The 20,887-nt window shown below is 40.5% G+C and overlaps 1 protein-coding gene and 1 long non-coding RNA gene across 8 annotated transcripts in view; one reads left to right on the forward strand and one right to left on the reverse strand.

Annotated features, from left to right (window-relative positions):
- Nucleotides 1-7,911, forward strand: part of LOC116801442 — a 48,294-nt gene extending 40,383 nt beyond the window's left edge. For 2 of the 3 annotated variants that reach the window (XR_004362014.1, XR_004362017.1), the window contains exon 5: nucleotides 2,981-3,587. This is a non-coding gene — a long non-coding RNA (uncharacterized LOC116801442). Of the gene's footprint in view, nucleotides 1-2,980; nucleotides 3,588-6,641 lie in introns of those variants that run through there. The other variant, XR_004362015.1, reaches the window with a different exon arrangement.
- Nucleotides 7,912-12,418: 4,507 nt separating this feature from the next.
- Nucleotides 12,419-19,830, reverse strand: LOC6617037 (fructose-bisphosphate aldolase). 5 transcript variants are annotated; one of them, XM_002041329.2, is made up of 4 exons: nucleotides 19,589-19,830; nucleotides 15,433-16,249; nucleotides 15,141-15,340; nucleotides 14,271-14,546 (listed from the first exon to the last, which is right to left on the reverse strand). In XM_002041329.2, exons 2-4 carry the CDS (start codon nucleotides 16,226-16,228, stop codon nucleotides 14,451-14,453), a joined length of 1,092 nt encoding a protein of 363 aa, XP_002041365.1. In that variant the 5' UTR covers nucleotides 16,229-16,249; nucleotides 19,589-19,830; the 3' UTR covers nucleotides 14,271-14,450. The 5 variants fall into 5 exon arrangements, with proteins under 5 accessions (XP_032576247.1, XP_002041365.1, XP_032576250.1 ...); XM_032720359.1 differs by having other exon boundaries at nucleotides 19,421-19,593; XM_032720357.1 differs by lacking the exon at nucleotides 19,589-19,830 and adding an exon at nucleotides 17,908-17,948.
- Between the last annotated feature and the right edge of the window lie 1,057 nt (nucleotides 19,831-20,887).

Raw genomic sequence — 20,887 nt, forward strand, 5'->3', positions numbered from 1 at the left:
AAGTCACGAGGTGATGAGAAAGTATTTGTAAATAATACGTAGAAATTGCGTATAAATTCCAGTGTCAGATTTTCTTTAAGTTTTAATTGTATGTAACCCATTTGGTTTTCCGTAGAGTGTAGAGAGTGGGCGGTAGGTTGGCATAGAACCAGGCAAAGTCAAGGTCGGACCCAGGGCAACTTCAGCAGCTGTTTGCGTGCGGTTGCATTTGAGGCGGAGGCCGTTGTTTTATTTCATTGTCATGTGGCAGCAATTGAATTTACTGTTGCAGCTGGAAAACATGCAACATTTTGTGGTCAAGCGCACGACACGTGCTCACCGGGGGATGTGTTGCATTTGCTGCTCTTGTTGGTCATGTTCCGTCCAACGGGGCGAATGGGTGATCTGTTCAGGCCGCATTCTGACAAATTTCCGCTGGATTTCCTTTTTAATGGTACATTTTCCATAAAGCTGTCAAACTCCTGACACTCTGCACACACTCATTGACTGACACTTTGCATTTGATTTTAGAGAAATTTGGCCAATTGCCAAACATTTGTATACCTCTGTGGCCGCTAGTCACTGGAGTTTTTCCATGTATTTAAAAGGCGTCTGTTTTATTTACGCAAAGTTCACAGTCGAATAGCCGATTTTTTTGAGTTTTTTTGTTGGGTATTTCCAATTGACGCTGCTTTTTGTTTATGTTCATGCTGTTGGTTTGGGATTTTTTATTTTCAATCTTATTTTAGTATGCTAGAAATACCACTGCCGAGGCCGATTGTAGCACAACGAATGTGGAAATACACTAAGCGACGGTGTGCGGTTACAAGCTTCTTGTTTAAAAAGTGTAATAAAAAAGCGTGTTGAATTATAATATTCCTATTGCAAAATAACTACTCGAAGATGTTTTTAAGAAATTTGAAAAAGAATGTACTTTATTCTCTGAAAAAAATTGACAGATGTTTCAATCTATGTAAATACCTTACTAACAAAGAGTATATAGACTGCAAAAGAAATATTGTAGTGTGGTGAATGGACAACATTTGGAATACCGCGAAAATGTGAATTGCCACTACACTGGGCTAAAAGTATTGCCACCAACGTAAAATTTTACAATATTGATAATTTCTTAGCTTACATATTTCAGGCTTAAATGAAATGTCATTTTGTGGAAATATTTTATACCAACCATTTGATTAACTAATTTTTTGTGCCACTGTAATTTGCCCTCTAGGTCAAAGCTCCGCATGCATTGAGAGTCGGAAAAGGGAAAATTAAAATAATAATCCAACAATAACAATTATTTCTTGTGTGGAATTAACAAATGCGTATAATAAGTCCGTTGTTGGCAGCAGCAACAAAAGCCAGCCCATAATAAATTTGTGATTCCATTTATTTGTAGTGGCACATCTCATGATTAAGTAAAGCAGATTTCCAATCTCCATTTTGGGTTTCCCAGCCAACTCACTGCGATTGCATCGGCCTTTTGTGAATTTCGACTGCGTGTAGTGGGTGTGGATTTTGGTCTAAGCCAAATTGCCTCCACTTCGATCGATTTAAGCAGCGATGCGATAGCCTCTTTGGGCAGAACAAAATAAAAATTCAACGGGTTTTAAATCGTTCATCGCATTGTCGATGGCAACTAAGTTTTGTTTGCTTCGCTCCCCCAGCGAGAAAAGTTTAAACAATTGGCGAAAACAACAAACAGCAAAAAAAGAGAAAAGAATGGCAAAAGAACAGCAAACGAATCCCAAACAAATAATCATGCCAAACATGCCGAACTAAACGCAGTGTAGACTTCCACTTCCGGCGACGATGCACTGCCCATTGAGGGTCACTCAACGGCGACCTTTGCTCTTTGGCAGGTCAACTGTCGCCAAGCGTTCTTGTGGGTGTAGGAACCGACAACCGACTATCGAACTCACGTTCACAGTTGAAAATAAATTTTAATTACGGGTGGCCACAAATAAATTTCAGTTAAGGCAAATTAGGCTACAATTGCCATTTTTGGCCAACCAACATCCGGTGGATGAACAGCAAAAAATGACCAAGCAAATTGTTGTGATTAAAATATTTTCGTAATCAAAATATATATTTGATGCGCTTTAGATAAATGGAAGAGCGACTGATGAAAGAAACTAATCACACCTAATAATGGGCTTTGTTCTAATTGATTTGAATAGAAATACCAAAGCTGTGAGTAATACAAATATGAAACCGAAACGAAATATTATTTGCCTGTGCATGAGCAAGTTGATTGCGAGATGACCTAACCGGGCAGGGTTCACTGCACTTGACAATGCATCTTGGCCCTGTCTTCGGCCTGGCCCTTAAGTCGAGTGCTTTCTAGACTTGACGTCTGGCAGATGTCTCTATCGTCATCGGAGGGATGAACTTTGGCCAATTGCTGCTGCTGAGTGGGGATGACGACTGGTTTTTGTTTGTCCAGCTTTCAATGGGCTCGGCGACCAGGTGTCTCTCGGCCACATTGGACTTTGTCGGCTTGAGACGATAGACCGATAGTTAATTGTTTATAGCGGTTTCTTTTATATTGTCAGGCATTAAGTGTGGATCCAACTGCCTCTGAGTTAAATAAAATAACCCAAGCTGAGACCGAAAAGTGACTACTCATTTAGCGATCTGAAACTGGGTAAAGGGCAAGACGCAAATAAATTTCGAACCACATTTGGCATTTTATTATTAATGACTGCGCTTTGGGTAATGGCAATAAAGGATTTTGTTGGGCATTTAGCGTTTTTAATATTAAGATAATTGTGGCAGTTAAAACAATCATAACTCACGGTGCATGAGTAATAGGAAGCCCAGTCGCATTGGAAAACAATTTCATATTAATGATTTGAATGATTTGTGGGCTCGTGGTTTTATTAATGAAATACCTTGCCTTATTGGCGTCAGTACGCTTTCCGCCCCTTTTAATGTATTCCGAAATTGCCTTAACAATTCTTGCCTTTCTTCGGACCATTTTACTCTTTATTTCCAGATGTGTCGCAAGATTTGCTTCCGCATTTTACTCATTGCAATGCAAAAGAGGTGCCACACATCTCCATTGCATTCGGCCGCAAATGAAAATAAAAGAGGAGTTCGATGCGAACAATAGAGCCGCCACACGAATGCTGTGCAGAATGCCAGGCCGCCCTAAAACCACTTCCGCTGTTGCTGCTGCACGTAATGCCCTGATCCGCTTCCAAATCGGGGATGTCGGGGAATGGGGCATGCCGGGGAATCGGGGAAGCCAATAAACGCGACAACTGATTGGCATTCCAAATGAGACGCGCGTGCTGGGAGCATTGAGCCCTTTTTTAGGGGTCTATAAGTGCCAATATCATTTGATTTTACAAATCCCATGGAAAGTGGAAGTGTACCTATAGATTAACGCTCAGTTTGCGGAATGAATGGCTATTGTTAGGCGTGTCATTTTATGCGGATTTGGGATTTCATTTGAATTTTCATGTCGCTGGTCACGCACCGACAGAATTTACAGGTCAATGAGCAGGGATCACGCTTTCAAGAGGTACAATTCCATTGTTACGCCATTGCCTAACAACAAATAACAAATAAAATATTAAAAAATAGTTTTGAATTTATAATTACTCATTTGCTTTATTTTATATATCAAATACAACATATTTCAGCGTGCTAATCTAATTTGATGTTCTGTTTGGTAAGTGTATACTGTGACCGACTTCAGGTCTAGTTTAAATCTGTTTTAAGCATTGCCATTTTGGAGGCGTGTTATGTGCGGATTTTAATTATTTAAAATGCAAATTTATTTTTGATTCAAGTCCACAATAACTGATTGTATTCGCTTAAGAAACAGCAATAAGCCAAAACATGTTTGCAGTCTTTTAACGCCCAATACATGTGTCGGATATTTATCTCTGCCTTCTCTTTATCTTGAAGAAATTAGCCCATCGACAGGGCTGGAAGACCTTGAATTGTTTAGAAGCACTTAAATAAACAATATATGATTCCGTCTAATTAGCTAAAATATACATAAGTTATTTTATTTCACCATGACTTCGCAGAATCAACTAAAAAAGAAAAGAAATCCAGCTTAAATTAAATGGAAATTCCCATTCGAGATTCCAGTGAATAACAAACAATTACGATTAATCGAAGTAGCAAACATTGGACACTTCTTCGAAGTTAGGAAATCACGAATCGTATGCTTTGTATTTTAAAGCATCCCTCGTCAAAGGAAACATGTGTTTGCATAAAATAAATCCAAATGACCTAATAAATATTTATGAAATCGATTGGGAGAGCAAGGGGAACGACCAGAGAAACTTGTATAATAAGATTTCCTAAAAATAAAGCCTCAAGTCAAATTAAAAGCCGTCAATGCTTAACCGAAATCCAGATACTTCGATTGCCAGACAACTCGGCGACGCAAGAAGCCGTCTTTGATGTCTTGGTAACTGGTTATGCGCAGAACTCTTGGTCAGTCGAAGGCTAACTGGGACCACGGAAACTATTCATAAATGCCGTTAAAAGCTCGAGTGTCTAAAAATCTGAGGTGGACGATTTCCATTCGATCTCGGACTGATTCAATGGACTCGCCTCTTGCTCCGCTTAATTACCCATTTCGTCAACGACACGCCCAATGGCTTTGATTAAATTATTTGCCAGCCCCACCAACGGCAAACAAAAAGTGACACAGTACAGGCAAAACACTGTGCGACTGGCCCACAAAAGGCAACAGTGAAATACACACATCAAATCAAATTAGTCTTTGTGAAACGAGAAGCGGCTAACAGAAATGGCCACTTTTCTGGCTTATATCATCCACGATGAGTTGGAATGGCTACAAAAAAAATTGGATAAAGCCTAATACTTAGTTTAAAGAAAATATGGTTGATTTACAAGCGCAGAGATTGAAAAGTTGTCAGCAAAGACGAATGCAAGCAAAAATGCAAAATTGTCACGTCAATAAAAAATATTCCCAACAAATTGCTCAAGCCTGCAAATCCGAAATTACATAAGACCGTCTAGAAATGGTAAATGTATGCCAGCAAGTCCTTTTTAAAGATTTAAGCCAAAGGGTCATTACTCGATCATCCAGTCTCAGCTATTTCTAAAAAATGCATTTTTAATAGACTCTTCACACGGCCTTTGTTGCTTTTGGTCACCTGAGTTGGTATCCTAAGATGTACAGGGAAGAAAGAAAACGAAGGAGTGCTTCAATGGCACAGTGTCCTTGTAAATCAGTGTAGCCGAGTGAAAAATAAGATGAACTTTTGGAGTGGTTATTCACTTATTCTCATTGTGTTACTAGCCAGCAAAACCTCGGATTTATAAGCTTAGTAATAAGTAAGTAGTAATTTTGAGTGTTAGCTACTGTACAAGCTTATTTATCAATTCGGTTTCTTTATTATTGTTTAATTTTACAAAAATTCCTTGAAATGAAAGAAAAACTTTCAGATCCCTCAATCAAACACCCGTAAAGTTAAATGAAATCGCCGTTAGCCAATAAATTTGATATAAAAACACTTTTAAAGTTTTTTTTTATGCTTTTTGTTTGGCTTCCTTCTGTTTTCCTTTTCCCCGCTTCCTGCTTTCAGATAAGAGAAAACTTTTCGGATAATGAATTTATACTTTTTTTGTGGCTGAAAAAATTTCCGCACGGCTAAGGTCAAACGGCACGTGGGAAAAACAGTGACTTAAACTTTAAGAGCTAGAGAATGTATGTATATTCCACGCATTCGAAAGTGAAAGAAGAGAACGGTTCTTGACTTAGAGTCATTAGCTATTTATAAATAGAGTGCATACCCACTTTCGGAATAGCAATGGGGTAAAACAATACACAAATATAACCGCTCCCCAGGCATCGAAGCCATTTCAAAGTCGCGACTTTCTTCAGTCTGTTCTGTTTAGCGACAGCTGGCAATTTAATGAAATTTATGCGACAGCGTCTCAGTCGCAGTCTGTTTGAGTTGATTCGAGTTGATCGATTTGCGCCTCCGATTGATTTTTCAGTCTTGGATTCGCTCGCAATTTAATTGCCCGTCCGTCCGCCTGAACTTGGGCCATCCCATTCAGCACACACGCCCGTGGAAATTTTCGCACTTCATGCGAGCATTTAAAAGGCAAATTCACGGCAATATAAACCAGCGCACATCAATCAAAACGAAGAGCCAGCCGGGCAGGCAGTCAGTCGGCCACTCGGCCAGCAGTCAAAGGTTCAAAGTATCGATTGAAGGCAAAACGCGACTGCAGTTGGCCAGACGAGCAGTGAATGCAAAACTGTTCGGCGTGCTCCGCCATTGACAATGGCATTGACGCAACCGAAACTCTTCAGTTTTATTTTCTGTGCTATTTTTTTAGTGCATAACGGAAATGCCATTGCTCTACTAATTCTGCAATGCCCAAATGACACAGTAGTCTCTCGAAAATACACGACAACGCTAAAGACACTTTAGAGCATTTTAATTTAATAAGCGAAAATATTATTCCTTTTAAGTTTACTAAATTTTTTGGAGATTATTGATAATTTAATAAGTTATGGGTTAAGTTTGCTAGGGCAAATTTTGATTTACGAGTAAGGTGTATAAATAGAATTAAGTACGTGTCAAAGAAATATTTTTTATATTTGGTTTTTAATATTACCTAAAGTTTAATATACCTTAAATTCTTTTTTTCAGTATTTGTAGTGATTACTGTACATTTCGTGCCTTTTTGCCTTCACGTGCTCGCAGAATGCTTTCGTAATAGCTATAAGCATACGCACAGCCATCGAGTGCGAGCAAAGTGTAAAGTGTACTGGGTAAATCAGATGAAGTGTAAATCAGAGAATGTGGAAGCCGGCGGCTCTCGGTGCGAATTGAATCCAATTGAAATGTGGACATCTAGCGCAATTGCCGGTCATGGGGCCAGTTGAGATGAAGGATGAGTGCGGGTGTGCCCTCCGAACGCTTGAACTTCTCCATTGGAAATTAACAATTTACCTAATCCAGCAACCAGTGCAAAAACCTTTTCAAATTCAAAATCAAGCCGGTTAAATATCTACGAAAAAGTTGCCCAATGGCAATCCGCTCCCGCTCTCCTTCCGGCCCGGAATTCCACTCATCAAAAGGACTTGAGCCCCGTAAAGTGCCTTTAAAACTGCGCATTTGAAATTGACGTCAGAGACCTAAGCCTTATCCTTCAAGGCGGCAAGCTAGCTTCTTGCGCCTTTTCTTCACTTCCCCGTCACCTCCAGCTATTTCAATTAATTTCAGAATCAACTGAGCGCGAGTCATATTTCCCAGTCCGGTTGCTTCACCGTCGCTGGAAGTGCACGAGCCGGAAAAGCGATGAAAACTCAACAGTTTCCCACAGTTTTGCACTATTTTGCACACAGTTTTGTTCCATTTTGCAATCTGTAATGGAAAATCTAAATGATGAAAACCTTTTGTGTGTTACGTCGCAGTGCTAGAAACTTTAATTGCACAGTGCCACTGCCACTGCCATGCCCGCCACCGAACCCATTCTCCGCCACGTTGTCCTTGAGGGACAGGGTTAATTATGCCAAAATATTTTGTCAGCTTCACGTGGCAAGAGAGTTTGTCGTTGTCAAAAGGACATTAGCCGGCTTTGTAGCGAGGCTTGTGAAATCAGAACTTCCTTTGGCCGCCGGCTTTGTCCTTGATCCTGCCGCCTCTCATTGGTCGAGCTCTCATCCTGACGTATACGCAATGCCGGCGACTTAAGGTCGGCAGATTGCTTATACGCCATGTGGGTCAATGAATTAGCGGCGCTTGTTGTCGTAAAAATTACTTTTTCGTTTTATTCGTTTATTTATTTGTTTTTGTGTGCCATTTGTTAGGCTTTACAGATGTTTAAATGCAATGACGTAGTCAGCGATTTGATAAGGTTTATTTATAGCACTAGGAAACAATGTCCAATGTAAATAAATAAATGTAAAATTGCAGAATTAATTGCCATTAATTTAAAATAGTTTTTAATTAACCTATTTATTTTTATTAAAAAATAACATAAATTCCTGGAACTTTGTTTTATCATTTACTTTTTTAGATGTATGTATGTATGCGCCAGTGTTCATTATCTTACTAAGTTTATTCTACAGTTTTTTGTGAATGGGCATTTCCCTAAGATAAGGTTTTAATTTATCTATATCGTTTATAGCAATGTCAGCATACCAAGCCGATAGCTATATATGCCAGTGATTAGCTTACTCTTTTTGCCAGCGACTTTCTCGATATGAAACAGTTCTGATTTAATTTTGTTTACTCTGCCAAGTGCCAGGGGAATCCCTGCCAGCTGCTAAAAGGCTTTGCATGTTCCATTTTCCAGCTGAATGGAACGACAAGGGGATGAATAAGAATATATATTCTAAGTAAGTATAATAAGTTCCCTCTCATTACACACTCGCGGCAGCAAAACGTTTGCTCTGCGGCCCACCCATTTGAATTAAATGGTACTCATTGCACTTGCTCATTAGAAAATATTTGCACATATAATTACTTGCACTTCCCAGCCGCCTCAGTCGCCCGATATCTTCCCATGAACAGCGGCATTATGCAAGCTCACATCTCTACTCACGCGATGTCGGTCTCAAATCAACGCAACGCGTCGCAGATTGCATTTCAAAGGCATTTTAATTGCAAGTGAGTGAAAGGCGCTGGGAAAGGGGGTAATGTGGGGAATCATCGGGAGAATGTCAAGGCGTTGGGAAAGTTCTATGATGCAATGGGAGTGAAAGTCGGAGGCAATGGAACTTTGAGTGGCTCGTACGTTCACCCGAATCTCTGCACCCCGGCGATTTGCTCACTTTGATTTGATTTTAACAGCAGCTGGCGGCTTCTTTGCGGCTCCATGTTCGTACGAGTGCACTGAAAAGGAAACTGTGTACCAGCACCTTAAAAAAAATCAAATAAGCAAAATAATTTTTTATATTTAGCTATAATTAGATGAAGACACAAAAGTAGTTTAACCTGATTTTTAATATATTTATATTTAGAGATTTTTTTGCACCTATCGTGCACGAGCTTTCCGTAATGTTTTCATGGATTTTTTCCCTTCTGAACTTCAAGCCCTTCATGGCGATTTATTTGTTCTGTCGATTATGGCAGCGAATTCGTGCAAATAAGATAAATGAAATTGTCAGAATTTTTGTGATTGCCTGACTGTCATGTTACTGTCAGCACTGCGTTTCAACTCCTTAAAGAGTGCTCAGAAAAATACTGCCATTAATTAAGAGTTCCGATTCACGTAAGTTATTCATGCTGAAATTGATGAGAACGGAAGGGGGAAAAGTGAGTTGATTTCCACAACCAAAATCAATTTCCTGTCCAGTTGGAAAAGTTTGCGTTCGGCTTCTTTTTGCATACATTTTAAATTAGCCGGAACAATAGTTTTTCATGAACTTAATTGAAAATTGAAAGAAAGTATAGTAAGCAAAAGTTTTTCAAACTATTTTGCAGTTGCAAATCTTTAAGTTTGACTACGTTTTCAAATGTGAATGCAGTTTGTAAGGTCCATTATTTTATTTAAATGCTAAAACTATAAAGTTGCAGAGGCACTGAATCCACTGCTCTTTCGCATGCCAGTTGAGTTTGAAACACATTCGTACCACCAGACACCAAGTGGGCCCAAATACAGAAGAACGGAAGGGGAGACACCCATAGCCAAGCAATTTGTGTCGTTTTTGCCGTCTCATTTGGCACACGGCCAGTGCATTGGGCCAAAATGCAATCGAGTGCACGCCCGTCTGCCAGCCTGCGATTCCGAGCGAGTCCGCGTGTCCGGCCCCCTCGCAACTATAAATTACATTCCATTAAAAAATCATGCCGCGGCGCACAAATCAACATCAACTCAATGAACATAAATTGCCAAGACGCGCTGCTGGAGCGAGGGGTTCGTAAAAATGGGGGTGGTGGACAATGGCAGGGCGGCGCTAACGGATCGATCGACCTTCACATTGGCCGCCATGACGACGACGACGGCGACAACGCACATGGCCCCAAATGCACACAAACAGGGCCAAAAAGAAAGAGGGGAATGGCCAAATGACAGGACTTTGTACTGAAAGGCCAAGCGGTCTACAGTGGCTTAAAGATGTGCTAAATCGGCGGAATTAAGGACGAGATTATATGTTAATAGAAGCCCAAAATAGTTGTTGGCTCAAAATTTAATATAAAAAATATTACAAAATCAATGCATTCTAAGCCTTCTTAACTCTTTTCAAATACTGCTCTAAAGCAACAAGACATTTAAGGACGTTATCTATGTAAAAGCAACATGTGAGATATTTTATTTTTTCGAGTGTAGGATTTGACCTATTTTAAATGATTACCCTGGTCGAATCATTCATAAATATGTGCTCCCCGCACTTTCCATAAATCTCGCAGATAGTGCTGCTATCTTAATTGGTCCTGTCCACGGTGCGGCTAACGTAACGCATTTGGGAGCTGTCCGACGTGGATTCCGGTGCCTTCGAGGTTTCCCTTTGATGGCCACTGGTTTTCCAGTGGATCCAGAGTTCGTTTTGAGCTATTTTTGCTGCGTTGGCGTTTGCGACACGCAGTTGGTTTTGTTATTGGGCCCCCGAGTGATGTTTGCAGCTAATTAGAAACGCCCCATACGCCCTCACATTTGGCCAGCAAAAGCCATCTGCAATTACAGCTCGTGGGAGGGAGCGGATGTCTCAGGACATGTGCGAAATAAGTGCCAAACGATTTGGATTTCGAAACGGGCATGTAATTAATGGAGCGTGGCTTGAATTATGCAAAGCTCAATCAGCTGCGTTTCGCAGACCTGGAATCCCTCTAGTCCGCTCAGATCCTTGGTCCCCATCTCACGGTGAGTCCATTTCCGCCCGAACACGTTGTGTGCCAGGACTTGCCAGCATCCCCACCAGCATACACTTCCTCCTCGGCGCCACATGACGTGCCGTTGATATTTATGTCGTCGCCATTGTCGTCTCAGTTCTCGGAACTTCATTCACCATCCCCTCTAGCTCAGAATTCAGGACGCAGGACTCGCTTCTCCTTTGAGCGTAATCAGCAACGTGCCAGGGTAAGGTAAAATCACTATTGCACCGCAGGAAGTCGATGGATACAATGTATGTTCAATGCACTGCAAATAATGGAATATTCATAAATATATAAATTATAAATAATCGTAAATTCAACTGCCCTATTTAAATAATCTTATAAAAATGTTTTAAGTATCAATTGCTTTCATTGATCTTAAATATTTAAACCTAAACTGCATTTCCCCTTGTGTTTGTTGGCGGCAGAGTGATATGAAGGTGGCGAAAGGCTGCGAGCCATACTGAATCCAGTTTAGAAACGTTGCAGGACAAGATCCTGCCGGCAACGTGATGATGTTTACATCCTATGCAAATACAATTAATTCCACTTTTGTGGACAATCTTTGTGCCAGCAGGTCTGTGAGGGCGAGTGCAAGTGTGACACAGGAAATGTTGACACTGCCACGGGGATTGTGGATCAGGATGCCAAATGCCAGCACCTTTTGTTGGATTTTCCTACCGGTCCCCTTTGTGTCTGTTAACCGCAACGAGGAGCACAGTTGCAGACTAACACTTTGAAATTTCCTTATTATCTTTGGACGAAGGCAATCAATGACGCAATGGTGTAAGCAAGTCGTTCATCCCAGCGCTATAAATCAGACGTACCCCGAAAACAATCGTGATTATATTGACCATAATCGAACATTAAATTCAACACTCAGAAAAATTATTTTGGGATATATATTCAAATAATGTTCGTATTAGATTTTTAAGTAAATCTGAATGCTGAATTTGTCTTAGAAATTAGCTTTATGAATATATTGAATGAATATTTTTCCGTGTACTTTCACCATGCTAAAAATCCCTGTGTCATCTTATCATCGAGTTTCTCTGTCTGGGCCGTTGCGCATTTGATTTGGGTGTGATTAAGCGAACTTTGCACCTCGCGAATACCACAAACCCAATTGAAAAGGGATCACGGTGCAGATTACGGACCTTGTTGCACGCTGTGCTTACATTTGCATTGCCAATAAGCGAAACTGTAAACTTAAGTAACACAAAACTCTCAAAATGGGTACAGATTCTGCGTTGACCTCAAGGTCTGCGGCTTTACCTTTGGCTATGTTAATAACAACAGCCCAAGGTTATGACTAATTGACTTTCAGTGAAATAAATTCAACGTCCCGAAATGATAGAGAACTTCGGATGCTACATGTAACCTCAATGAGAAAGATGACTTGGTTTTAAGCCCACAGTGATTTTAAAACTGTAACTCCAGCCTGGAGGTATGCAACGCTTTTTGAAACAACCCAATAAAATTAAGCCATTTGGGTTTCTTTGCTCTTAAGGTTTTTTATTGAAAGATGTTACTTCAACACCATTACTTGTATGCGGATGATGTTTATTTGTTGTTTTTTATTTATTGTATATTGGATGTACAGCTGGTTGTTGTTGCCGTTTGTGGTGGTTTTTATTTCACAATAAACTATTTTAAGCTTAACCCTTCAGGGAGGTATTGTATATCCTTCGTTCGTGTCTGTTATATTTTCACATTGCACTTCAAACAATTGTGTGAATAACAACGATATGCTGAGTTTGCAACTTGAATAACGTGTAAATTAAAACATGCTTTGATAAATATGTGGGTTAGTCATTGGTACAATATTTCTGTATTTAAATATGTACTGTGATAATGACGTTGCTGCCTTTGTTACTACCTATCGCGTTTTGGATAGAGAATCAGAGTTGGTTTCAAAATATTGTAGTAACAAGCATTGTGCCCTAGCACAGTTTAGAAGCCATTGGACACTGAAGACCAAAGTTGAATATATAAATTCATATATTTCTTTTAGTATTTTGCAACAACAAGTTCTCTTTTAACAATGTAAATATATGTATATAAGGTTAATAAAGTTGTTTGGGGGCTTTTCGGGTTTATTTTAATGTGTTTGTTTATTCTCGTCATTTGTTTCACTTATACTTATCAATCATAAATATAAAGTTTAATAATAATTATAATGGTAAAACATCGATTTTCATAGTGGATCTTTTTATAAAACATTAAAAAAATTCAAAAACGTTGTGCGACTTCAATGTTACAAGCCTTATACATTTAGGTGTTGTTGATGGTGATTGCTGTTGTTTTCACCATAAAATGTGTTTTAGCCTAGCGATTTACGACATATCTTTTTGTTTTCATTGAAATCTTGCATAATCATAATAATAGAATAAAAATGTAATAACTTCAACAATAATGGGTTCATGTGCTTAAAACTAAAGATAAAATTGTTTCTCCATCGAACATATGCGTTCCTTTCTTCTGCACTCATCATTTAGTTGTTCTCTAAAATAATGTTATAGTATAATAAACTTGCAAAAATGTCACGTACTACATATATATAACAAGTTTTGAAAGTGTAATCGTTCATCTTTTCTTTTTTTTTTGGTTATTTTTTGTAATGCTTGCTTTGCTTAGCTCTCGAAACTAAGGTAAAAATAAACAAATCTGCCAAACTTTTCCAGCAATCTGCTTCGTATTTTTTTATGTAGTTGCGTGCAGCCAAGGTCCACCCAAACTCCTTAGTAGGCGTGGTTGGCCACGAACAGGGATCCGGATCCGGCACCAGCGCTTCCGGCAACGTACTTGCCCTGAGCAGCATCACCGTTGGCCTGAGGGTAAAGAAAGCGGGGAAAATTGATTAATTTCGTTGTGCAAAATATTCTGGAAAACGCGAGGCCTAATGAGAAATGCCTACTCCTAATTATTACTTAGTTGTAACTTGACGGGCCGCAGCTAAAAAGTTTTTCGGCCAGCTTGAAAAGTTTTCACACTGATTTTTTCTGCGCTCGAAGAACTTCGGCCACTTTTTCCACCTGCGGCAATTTTCTAGAAACTTTCCACGCATTCAAGCGCACGAATACATGCTGCGTACTGCGGAAAGTTTGGAAAATTTAATCTAGCAAGTTCTTTGGAGGAAAATTATGATTCGATTATATATAAGTAACATCTCTCCAACCGTATTTTACGTTATTTTCAACTTAACTGTCAGGTACAGATATTCAGAATTATTATGCTAATTAACAGTAGGAAGTTGCAAAAGATAAGACATTTTTAATTAAAATGTATTTAGATTAAATTAAAAATACAAGGTAACTAGAAAAGTTTTCTATAACTAATAAAATCGAATTTTTATTTAAAGCTAACTAAAGTAAAGAAAATCATAAACAAGGTATTATTAGAAATATATAATTTATTTCTGCTCGCCAAAAATATTTTCATTAAGGTCTAGTCAGTTTATGCGGTAAAATGTAAAAATGTATAAAAGGAATATATTTGCAGTTCCATTGTTGGAGGATAAATGCCGCCCGTCTCACTCCAGCTGGGCCTCGATCAGTAACTCTTGCGGATTATCTGGATTCGGCTTGGGATATAGCTTCGCTCGATTGTGACTCAGGATTAGTGCGTGGCATTTAGGACTTAGTATTTGTGCTGGGCGACAAAGAGGTTGGCATTGCCGGCAAACGACGGAATTGAGCCGGGCACGTAAATACCCTGGCAGGCCTGGGAATTGGCCTGTGGAAGCGGGAGGAGAGCGGGATTTTGGTTGGGATTAATCAGATTTTGGGCTTTTGAGGATTAGGTTTAGAGCAAGCATGAAGCATGAGTGACAGGAGGACAGTATATTAAAGGCGTTTGCGATAAGTCGATTTTAGTTAAAGGCGGCTATTGTTGTTAAGTTACCCCATAAAAGCTTGTTCATCGCCATCTTAAGGCAGCAATTCTTCAATCCTTTGATCAGTACTTGTGATTATCCACATGCAAAGTATCTTTTCCAGCGAACCCCTCAACCGATCCAGCTTCATAGTTACCACAAGCCGCCTCTCCGTTAGCCTAGGCATGATGAATATGTGAGTATTGATGATGAAATTAATGTCTCATGTACAAAAGCGATAAAAGGTTACAAATAATGTTAGGAAAATAAAAGGTATATGATATGAGGATAAGAGAAACATTGCATTGAAATAGGAAATGGAATCAATGGTTGGGAATATGGTTCTTAACCCTATAAATACTTCCGATGCATATACCTGACACTTGTAATACATTCACCACTTAAATTGCTAACTACAACCAATCATGCATAGATACAACTATCCGAAGACTCACCTTGGCGCGCTTGAGCAGCTCGTTCTGGCCGGCGGCGATGTTCTCCTTCTTGCCAGCCCAGGCACGCAGGACGGAGGCCTGCAGGGCACGACCGTACGAGAAGGTGAGGGCCCATGGGCGGATCAAGGGAACGTTGTTGATGGCACTCAGGTTGACGGTGGCCTCCTCCTCGGACTGACCTCCAGACAGGAAGGTCACGCCTGTAGACAAGCAATCGATTAGATAGGATTCATTGCAAAAACAAGGTGTAAGCATTCCAATCCAGAGATTACAGTTGGATTTGATGACTCACCAGTAACGGCGGCGGGAACGGTGCGGCGCAGAGCCTGCACGGTGGCCAGGGCGATCTCCTCGGGGGTGTTCTTCTTGGCCGACTGACCGGCGGTGACCATGTTGGGCTTCAGCAGAGTACCCTCCAGGTAGACGTGGTGGTCGCTCAGGGCCTTGTAGACGGCGGCCAGGACGGTCTCGGTGACCTTCTGGGCGCGGTCCAGATCGTGATCGCCATCGGGCAGAACCTCGGGCTCCACAATTGGGACGATGCGCTGCGACTGGCAGATGGAGGCGTAGCGGGCCAGGACATTGGCGTTCTCCAGGATCGACTGGTAGGATGGGGTGTTCTTGCCGATCTTCAGGACGCAACGCCACTTGGCGAAGTCGCAACCGTCCTTCTTGTACTGGGCGCAACGGGCAGCCAGGTCATCCAGACCCTGGGTGGTGACCTCGTCCTCGGAGCCGAACAGTGGGACCACACCCTTGTCGACCTTGATGCCCAGAATGATGCCCTTCTTCTTCAGGATCTCGGCGAAGGGGGTGCCATCGTCGGCCTTCTGGTAGAGGGTCTCGTGGAACAGGATCACTCCAGAGATGTTCTCGGCCAGCTTGGGGTCAGTGCTGAACAACAGCTGACGGTAGGCACGGCGGTTGTCCTCGGTGTTCTCCACGCCGATGTCCTGCAGACGCTTGCCCATGGTTGGGCCGGACTCATCGGCGGCGAGGATTCCCTTGCCGGGGGCAACGATTCGCTGAGCGATCTCGCGCAGCTCATCCTGCAGCTCCTTGCTGGGGTAGTTGAAGTAGGTGGTCATTTTTGAGATTCGAGTGTAGTTCTGCAGCACGAAGACCCATTTACGATTGATTTGGTGTGGTGTTATTGTGTTGGATGAAAAAGAGAAGCGGACATTCGATGTTAATAAGTTAGCTATCGAATTCCGCAGCGCAGTGGAGGATTGGAAGCCATTGCGTAAGCACAGAATTTTGAAATCTTTCGAGGTAAAAAAAAAAAAACTAAAAATTTTGCCTAAAATTTCGTATTTGACCCGCACAGTCTGACAACCAAAATCAAGTAAGTCAAAGTTAAAAATTTTCCTACTGAAATAGATAACAATGGCTACAGAGATAGCTAATGATTGATAGGTGGAATAATTTTCTTAACTGACCTAATTATTAATTCCATAAAATAAAAATACATTTTTTTAAAGGTCAAGTCATTTAAAGGGGAACTCTGAATTATCCTACTAGAGCCATTGAGTCATATGCTTTTGTTTAATAATGCGGTATTATATCATTTTGTTTTCAGTGTCAGGTCAATGTCACTGGTGTTTTTCCTAATAAAAAAATATTTTTCCATTGAAGATAATAAATGCTTTGCATGGTAGTGTTTTTTACAGCTGATTCGATGGCAAAGAGCGAAATTAAAGGCGCATGCACGGAAAACGTGCTTTTCTCTATATCTGCAGCTCTTCTCTCTCTCACTTTTTTAGGTTTGTCCTACACTCTCAAGATTCACACATAAATTGTTGCCTTTTAATAGAGCTTTTTTAGAGGTTCTCACAAGCATCAATGAAAATTCACATTTTAGAAAAACCCTCTTGGATGTACTATAGAATGTTGCAAATGTATCACTGCACTTTTTGGAATGGAATAGCTGTAGATTATAGTGTCTGTAATTTGGTAAAAACTATTTGCAAAAACCGAACAATTGTTTTAAGCTTAGAGCGTAGAGAAAAATCCGAACCAACCTCGACGATGATGTTTCAGTAACTGAGCAAAGTCACGGAAACCACGGCAATAATTCCCTCTGATGTAATCAAAGTCATGGAATCTTGTATCTCACTCTAACTGAATGCAGCTGTCTCCTTCACACCCGCATAATGCGTGACGTGGAAACTTTCACTTTTATCGTCGCTTCTGCTGCGCTGCCCCTGCAGGCAGCGACGCTAACGCAGGGCGCATGAATTTTCGCTTGACATTGAACAAGGTCAAGCAACAAGCCTTAGCAACAAATGTTGCCAGCGAAATTTGTTGCTTACGAAATGCGAATAGAAATTGTTGAAAACCGAAAGTGGTGTGGCGCGTGCGAAGTGCGATAGAGATAGCTATAGCTAGTGTCCAGCAATATGTAGATACAGATACGAAATCCTCAGCGATGACTAAAAACCCAGTTTATACTTGTTTGACATTGACAGTGAGCCAAGGACTGGAATGGCATAAATGTCAGGTTATAGATTAGACCCCCGCCACTTATCGCGAAATATTGTTTACCACATCGCCCACACATTTCCCACGCCATATATTTAACACTTTGTACACACGTGAATAGCTTGTGGTTTATATTATATCTCTAAAATACCAATCTTATTTTCATCAATTAATTTCTTAGCTTAATCTAAACACTCTTCACAGAACGACACTAGATATGTACACCTTTATCTATAGAATAAGTTATCTATAGATGGTTCGGATTCACGCAGCAGACAACACCCACCTACACTTGCCGGCAATCAATCGAAGACTGAAATGTTTCGGAAACTAGGCGAAATATATACGATGACAAACAAGAAAGAGGAACGAAGAGCAGCCAACGCATGACAACAAAAAACAATCAAAATAAATTTTTCGTTCCTATCAACAGACCGTTTATAAAAATAAACCGACACATGTCCGTTTATATGTATTCGTGAGCTTGTACAAAAACAAGCTGATAAAAAACGACTAACAAAATCTACATAGAGACAAAAAGTTCCATGGAATATGGTAGAAGCTGCTCCGGAAAGATGAACAAACAAGTTATACTTGTGGCCGCATTTTGTGTATGCTATCAGTGAAAAATTTGAAACGAAAACGACAAAAAAACGAGCCCCCCGTTGCGTTTTGGTTCCAAAGGTTTTGTATTATCATAACGAGATTTTAGGTCCGGCCTCCTCGACCGCAGACAGTGGGTCAAAATAACATGCACCAGTTGAGATAATACTACTACGAGTGTAATAACTACGAACTGACGTCAACTGATTAGTGATAGGTAGTAATATTTATATACTAGTCTGAAAATGGGAAACTTTGAGCACGTACTCCCATACTTCTATCTATGTGTATACTCGCCCTTCTTATGTGACCCCAATAACTTTGATGTGTTAACTGTTTACTAGATAAATCAATGTGCCTTATCTAGTCCTATTTCATCGATTAGCTTATACTTTACAACTAACAAGAATGAGAATATATAGCTATATTTCTAATATATTCATTATAAAAGATTCATAAACCATCAAAGGAATATAAATGCGTTGTTTTTAGGGTTCAAAATTCTTTATGAAAATCATAATCAGGTTGACCTTGAAAAGAAGTCCTTTGGAGTACCAAAACTTGTTTTCTATATGTTTCAAAACAACCCTTAAACTTGTGGCGCTCTTTTCTTACTCTCTTTTTACTTTCTAAAAGCTATCGTCAAAATGTTTGCATTAATTCTCTCTTTCATTGACTGAAATCTCAATTAAATGGTAGGCACAAAATGAAATAGAAAAAGTGCATATTGCGTCTATCATGAGAAGACGTCAACATCTGGTGAATTTACGATGACGTTGGTTAATTGAAGTCTAAGCGATAGAGCGATGGGAAAGTATATGTATGTATATCGCGATGTATAGTACATACATTTAGCATTTGCGCCAACTATTTATAAAGAAAAACCGCAGCGGCGGTTACAAATTGCAGTTGAAAGCCTGCCAAAAAGCAAATGAACTCGAATGGAAGAGCGGATGAAAAGTAAGAGAGCCGGTTGAGCCGGTAGAGAAAACTACTACACACGAAAGTGAGCCAAAAGTCACCCGATAAGGCTTCTTATCGCCTGCAGTTCTCGTAGCCCCCCCACTTCTTCAACCACGGTGCATAGGTCAACAACACTAGGAGCCTCAAGGTTCTAGAACTTGTCATAAAAGTGGAGAGCACGCGGAAATGGTGAGATTAGAGAATAATTAAACTACATTCGAATACCGACTCACTAACACGCCTACAGATTCGCTGCTGCTCTGTAGATTTGGATTACGAAACACCAGAGAAATGGGAACGATTACGCGACTTTTCAACTGCACTGCCGCCAGTGGGGAAAAATATTTGAATTGTTTTTAGGGGCTCAGGGGTTCTGTTCACTGCGTATCACGCCCACTCACCGAACTGGAAACTGAATCTGGGATGTGGTGATTAGCTGCTGGCTACTGGCTGGGTCCGCTGCTGCTGCTGCACTGGAGGAGAGCGGTTAACGCTTTTATTTTCGGTCCGTGTCGCTGCTGCCGCCGCTGCCGATGCCTCTGCTACCGCTGACTGCGGCGTCAACGTGAAATTCCAAAGCGAAATAAGCGAGACATGCCGAGGTTGTTTGGAGGTCGTCGCCGGCGGTGTTGGGCAACCGACTGAGCCAAGCGCTTAAAATTCCCAGATCTCCAAACGGACGGTATCCAAAATAAAGCTCATACTGATAGCTTTTAGTGGGGGATGGAACCTAACAGAAAAGCTGTAACTTATCTGACAGCTTTGAGCTGCTTTAGCTTTCGTTTGGGCGCTACCAATTTAAATGAAATGTGCTCAAAGAGTACCAAAATGAAAAACTAGTTTATCTTGAGATCTCAAACCCTATACGATATATATTGAAATAGTATTGAAATATTAAGACCAATAAATTTCCAAAAACATACAGTTTCGTGTTGCTGCATATAGTCATCCAATTTCAAAGCATCCTTAATAAGTGAACTAGATGTCTTGTCAAGCTTTCTTACCCAAAACTATAAAAAAGCATTAAAAAAGAAGTGTTATCTTTGCAAGTATTTGTATCATTTAACCTGTCAACAACATTTCCTATTCTACTTATGCATTGAAAAGAGGGAAGAATAATTAATTTGGTGTATTTTAACCTTAATTACGAGCGACCTGCTTTACTTGGGGCGGTCAATGAATTTTTCGCGACCATCAGCATCAGGCGCTCCAGCGGCAGCGCAACAAAAACGAGGGGTGCCAGAAGCAGCAGCTAGGATAAGCGACTTTCACGCCATGCCTGACCTCCTGCAATGTTAAAGGACTCAACCCCCTGGCACTGGAAACAGCTGATTGAGAGCGCAAACTTTCAGAAAATATCCCCCTATTTTGCTATACAATCTGCTCGAGCGAAAGAGAAGTACGTGCTCTTTGAAATGGCCTAATATGACTTTGGCATAGTTTTCTGAATGAAAAGAATGACTGTTGAACGGGTTATAACATTTTAAGGATTTTAGATAGTTCATAGACTATCTATGCTTAGCTTTCTTGAGGTAAAGTGATATAGTTGCTAGATATATATGAAATAGTATGCTTACCTAATGAAGGAACCTTAGCCAAAGTGCTCTTCATTGTCCTTGCTCTCTGCGCCTCGTGGCTTCGTCCTTCGTCCTCTTTCGGTTCTCGTGCCTGCCTCACTCGCTACCCAGTTTCGTTTGGGG

Source organism: Drosophila sechellia, chromosome 3R (genome assembly GCF_004382195.2).
Source record: "Drosophila sechellia strain sech25 chromosome 3R, ASM438219v1, whole genome shotgun sequence".
Lineage (NCBI taxonomy): Eukaryota > Metazoa > Arthropoda > Insecta > Diptera > Drosophilidae > Drosophila > Drosophila sechellia.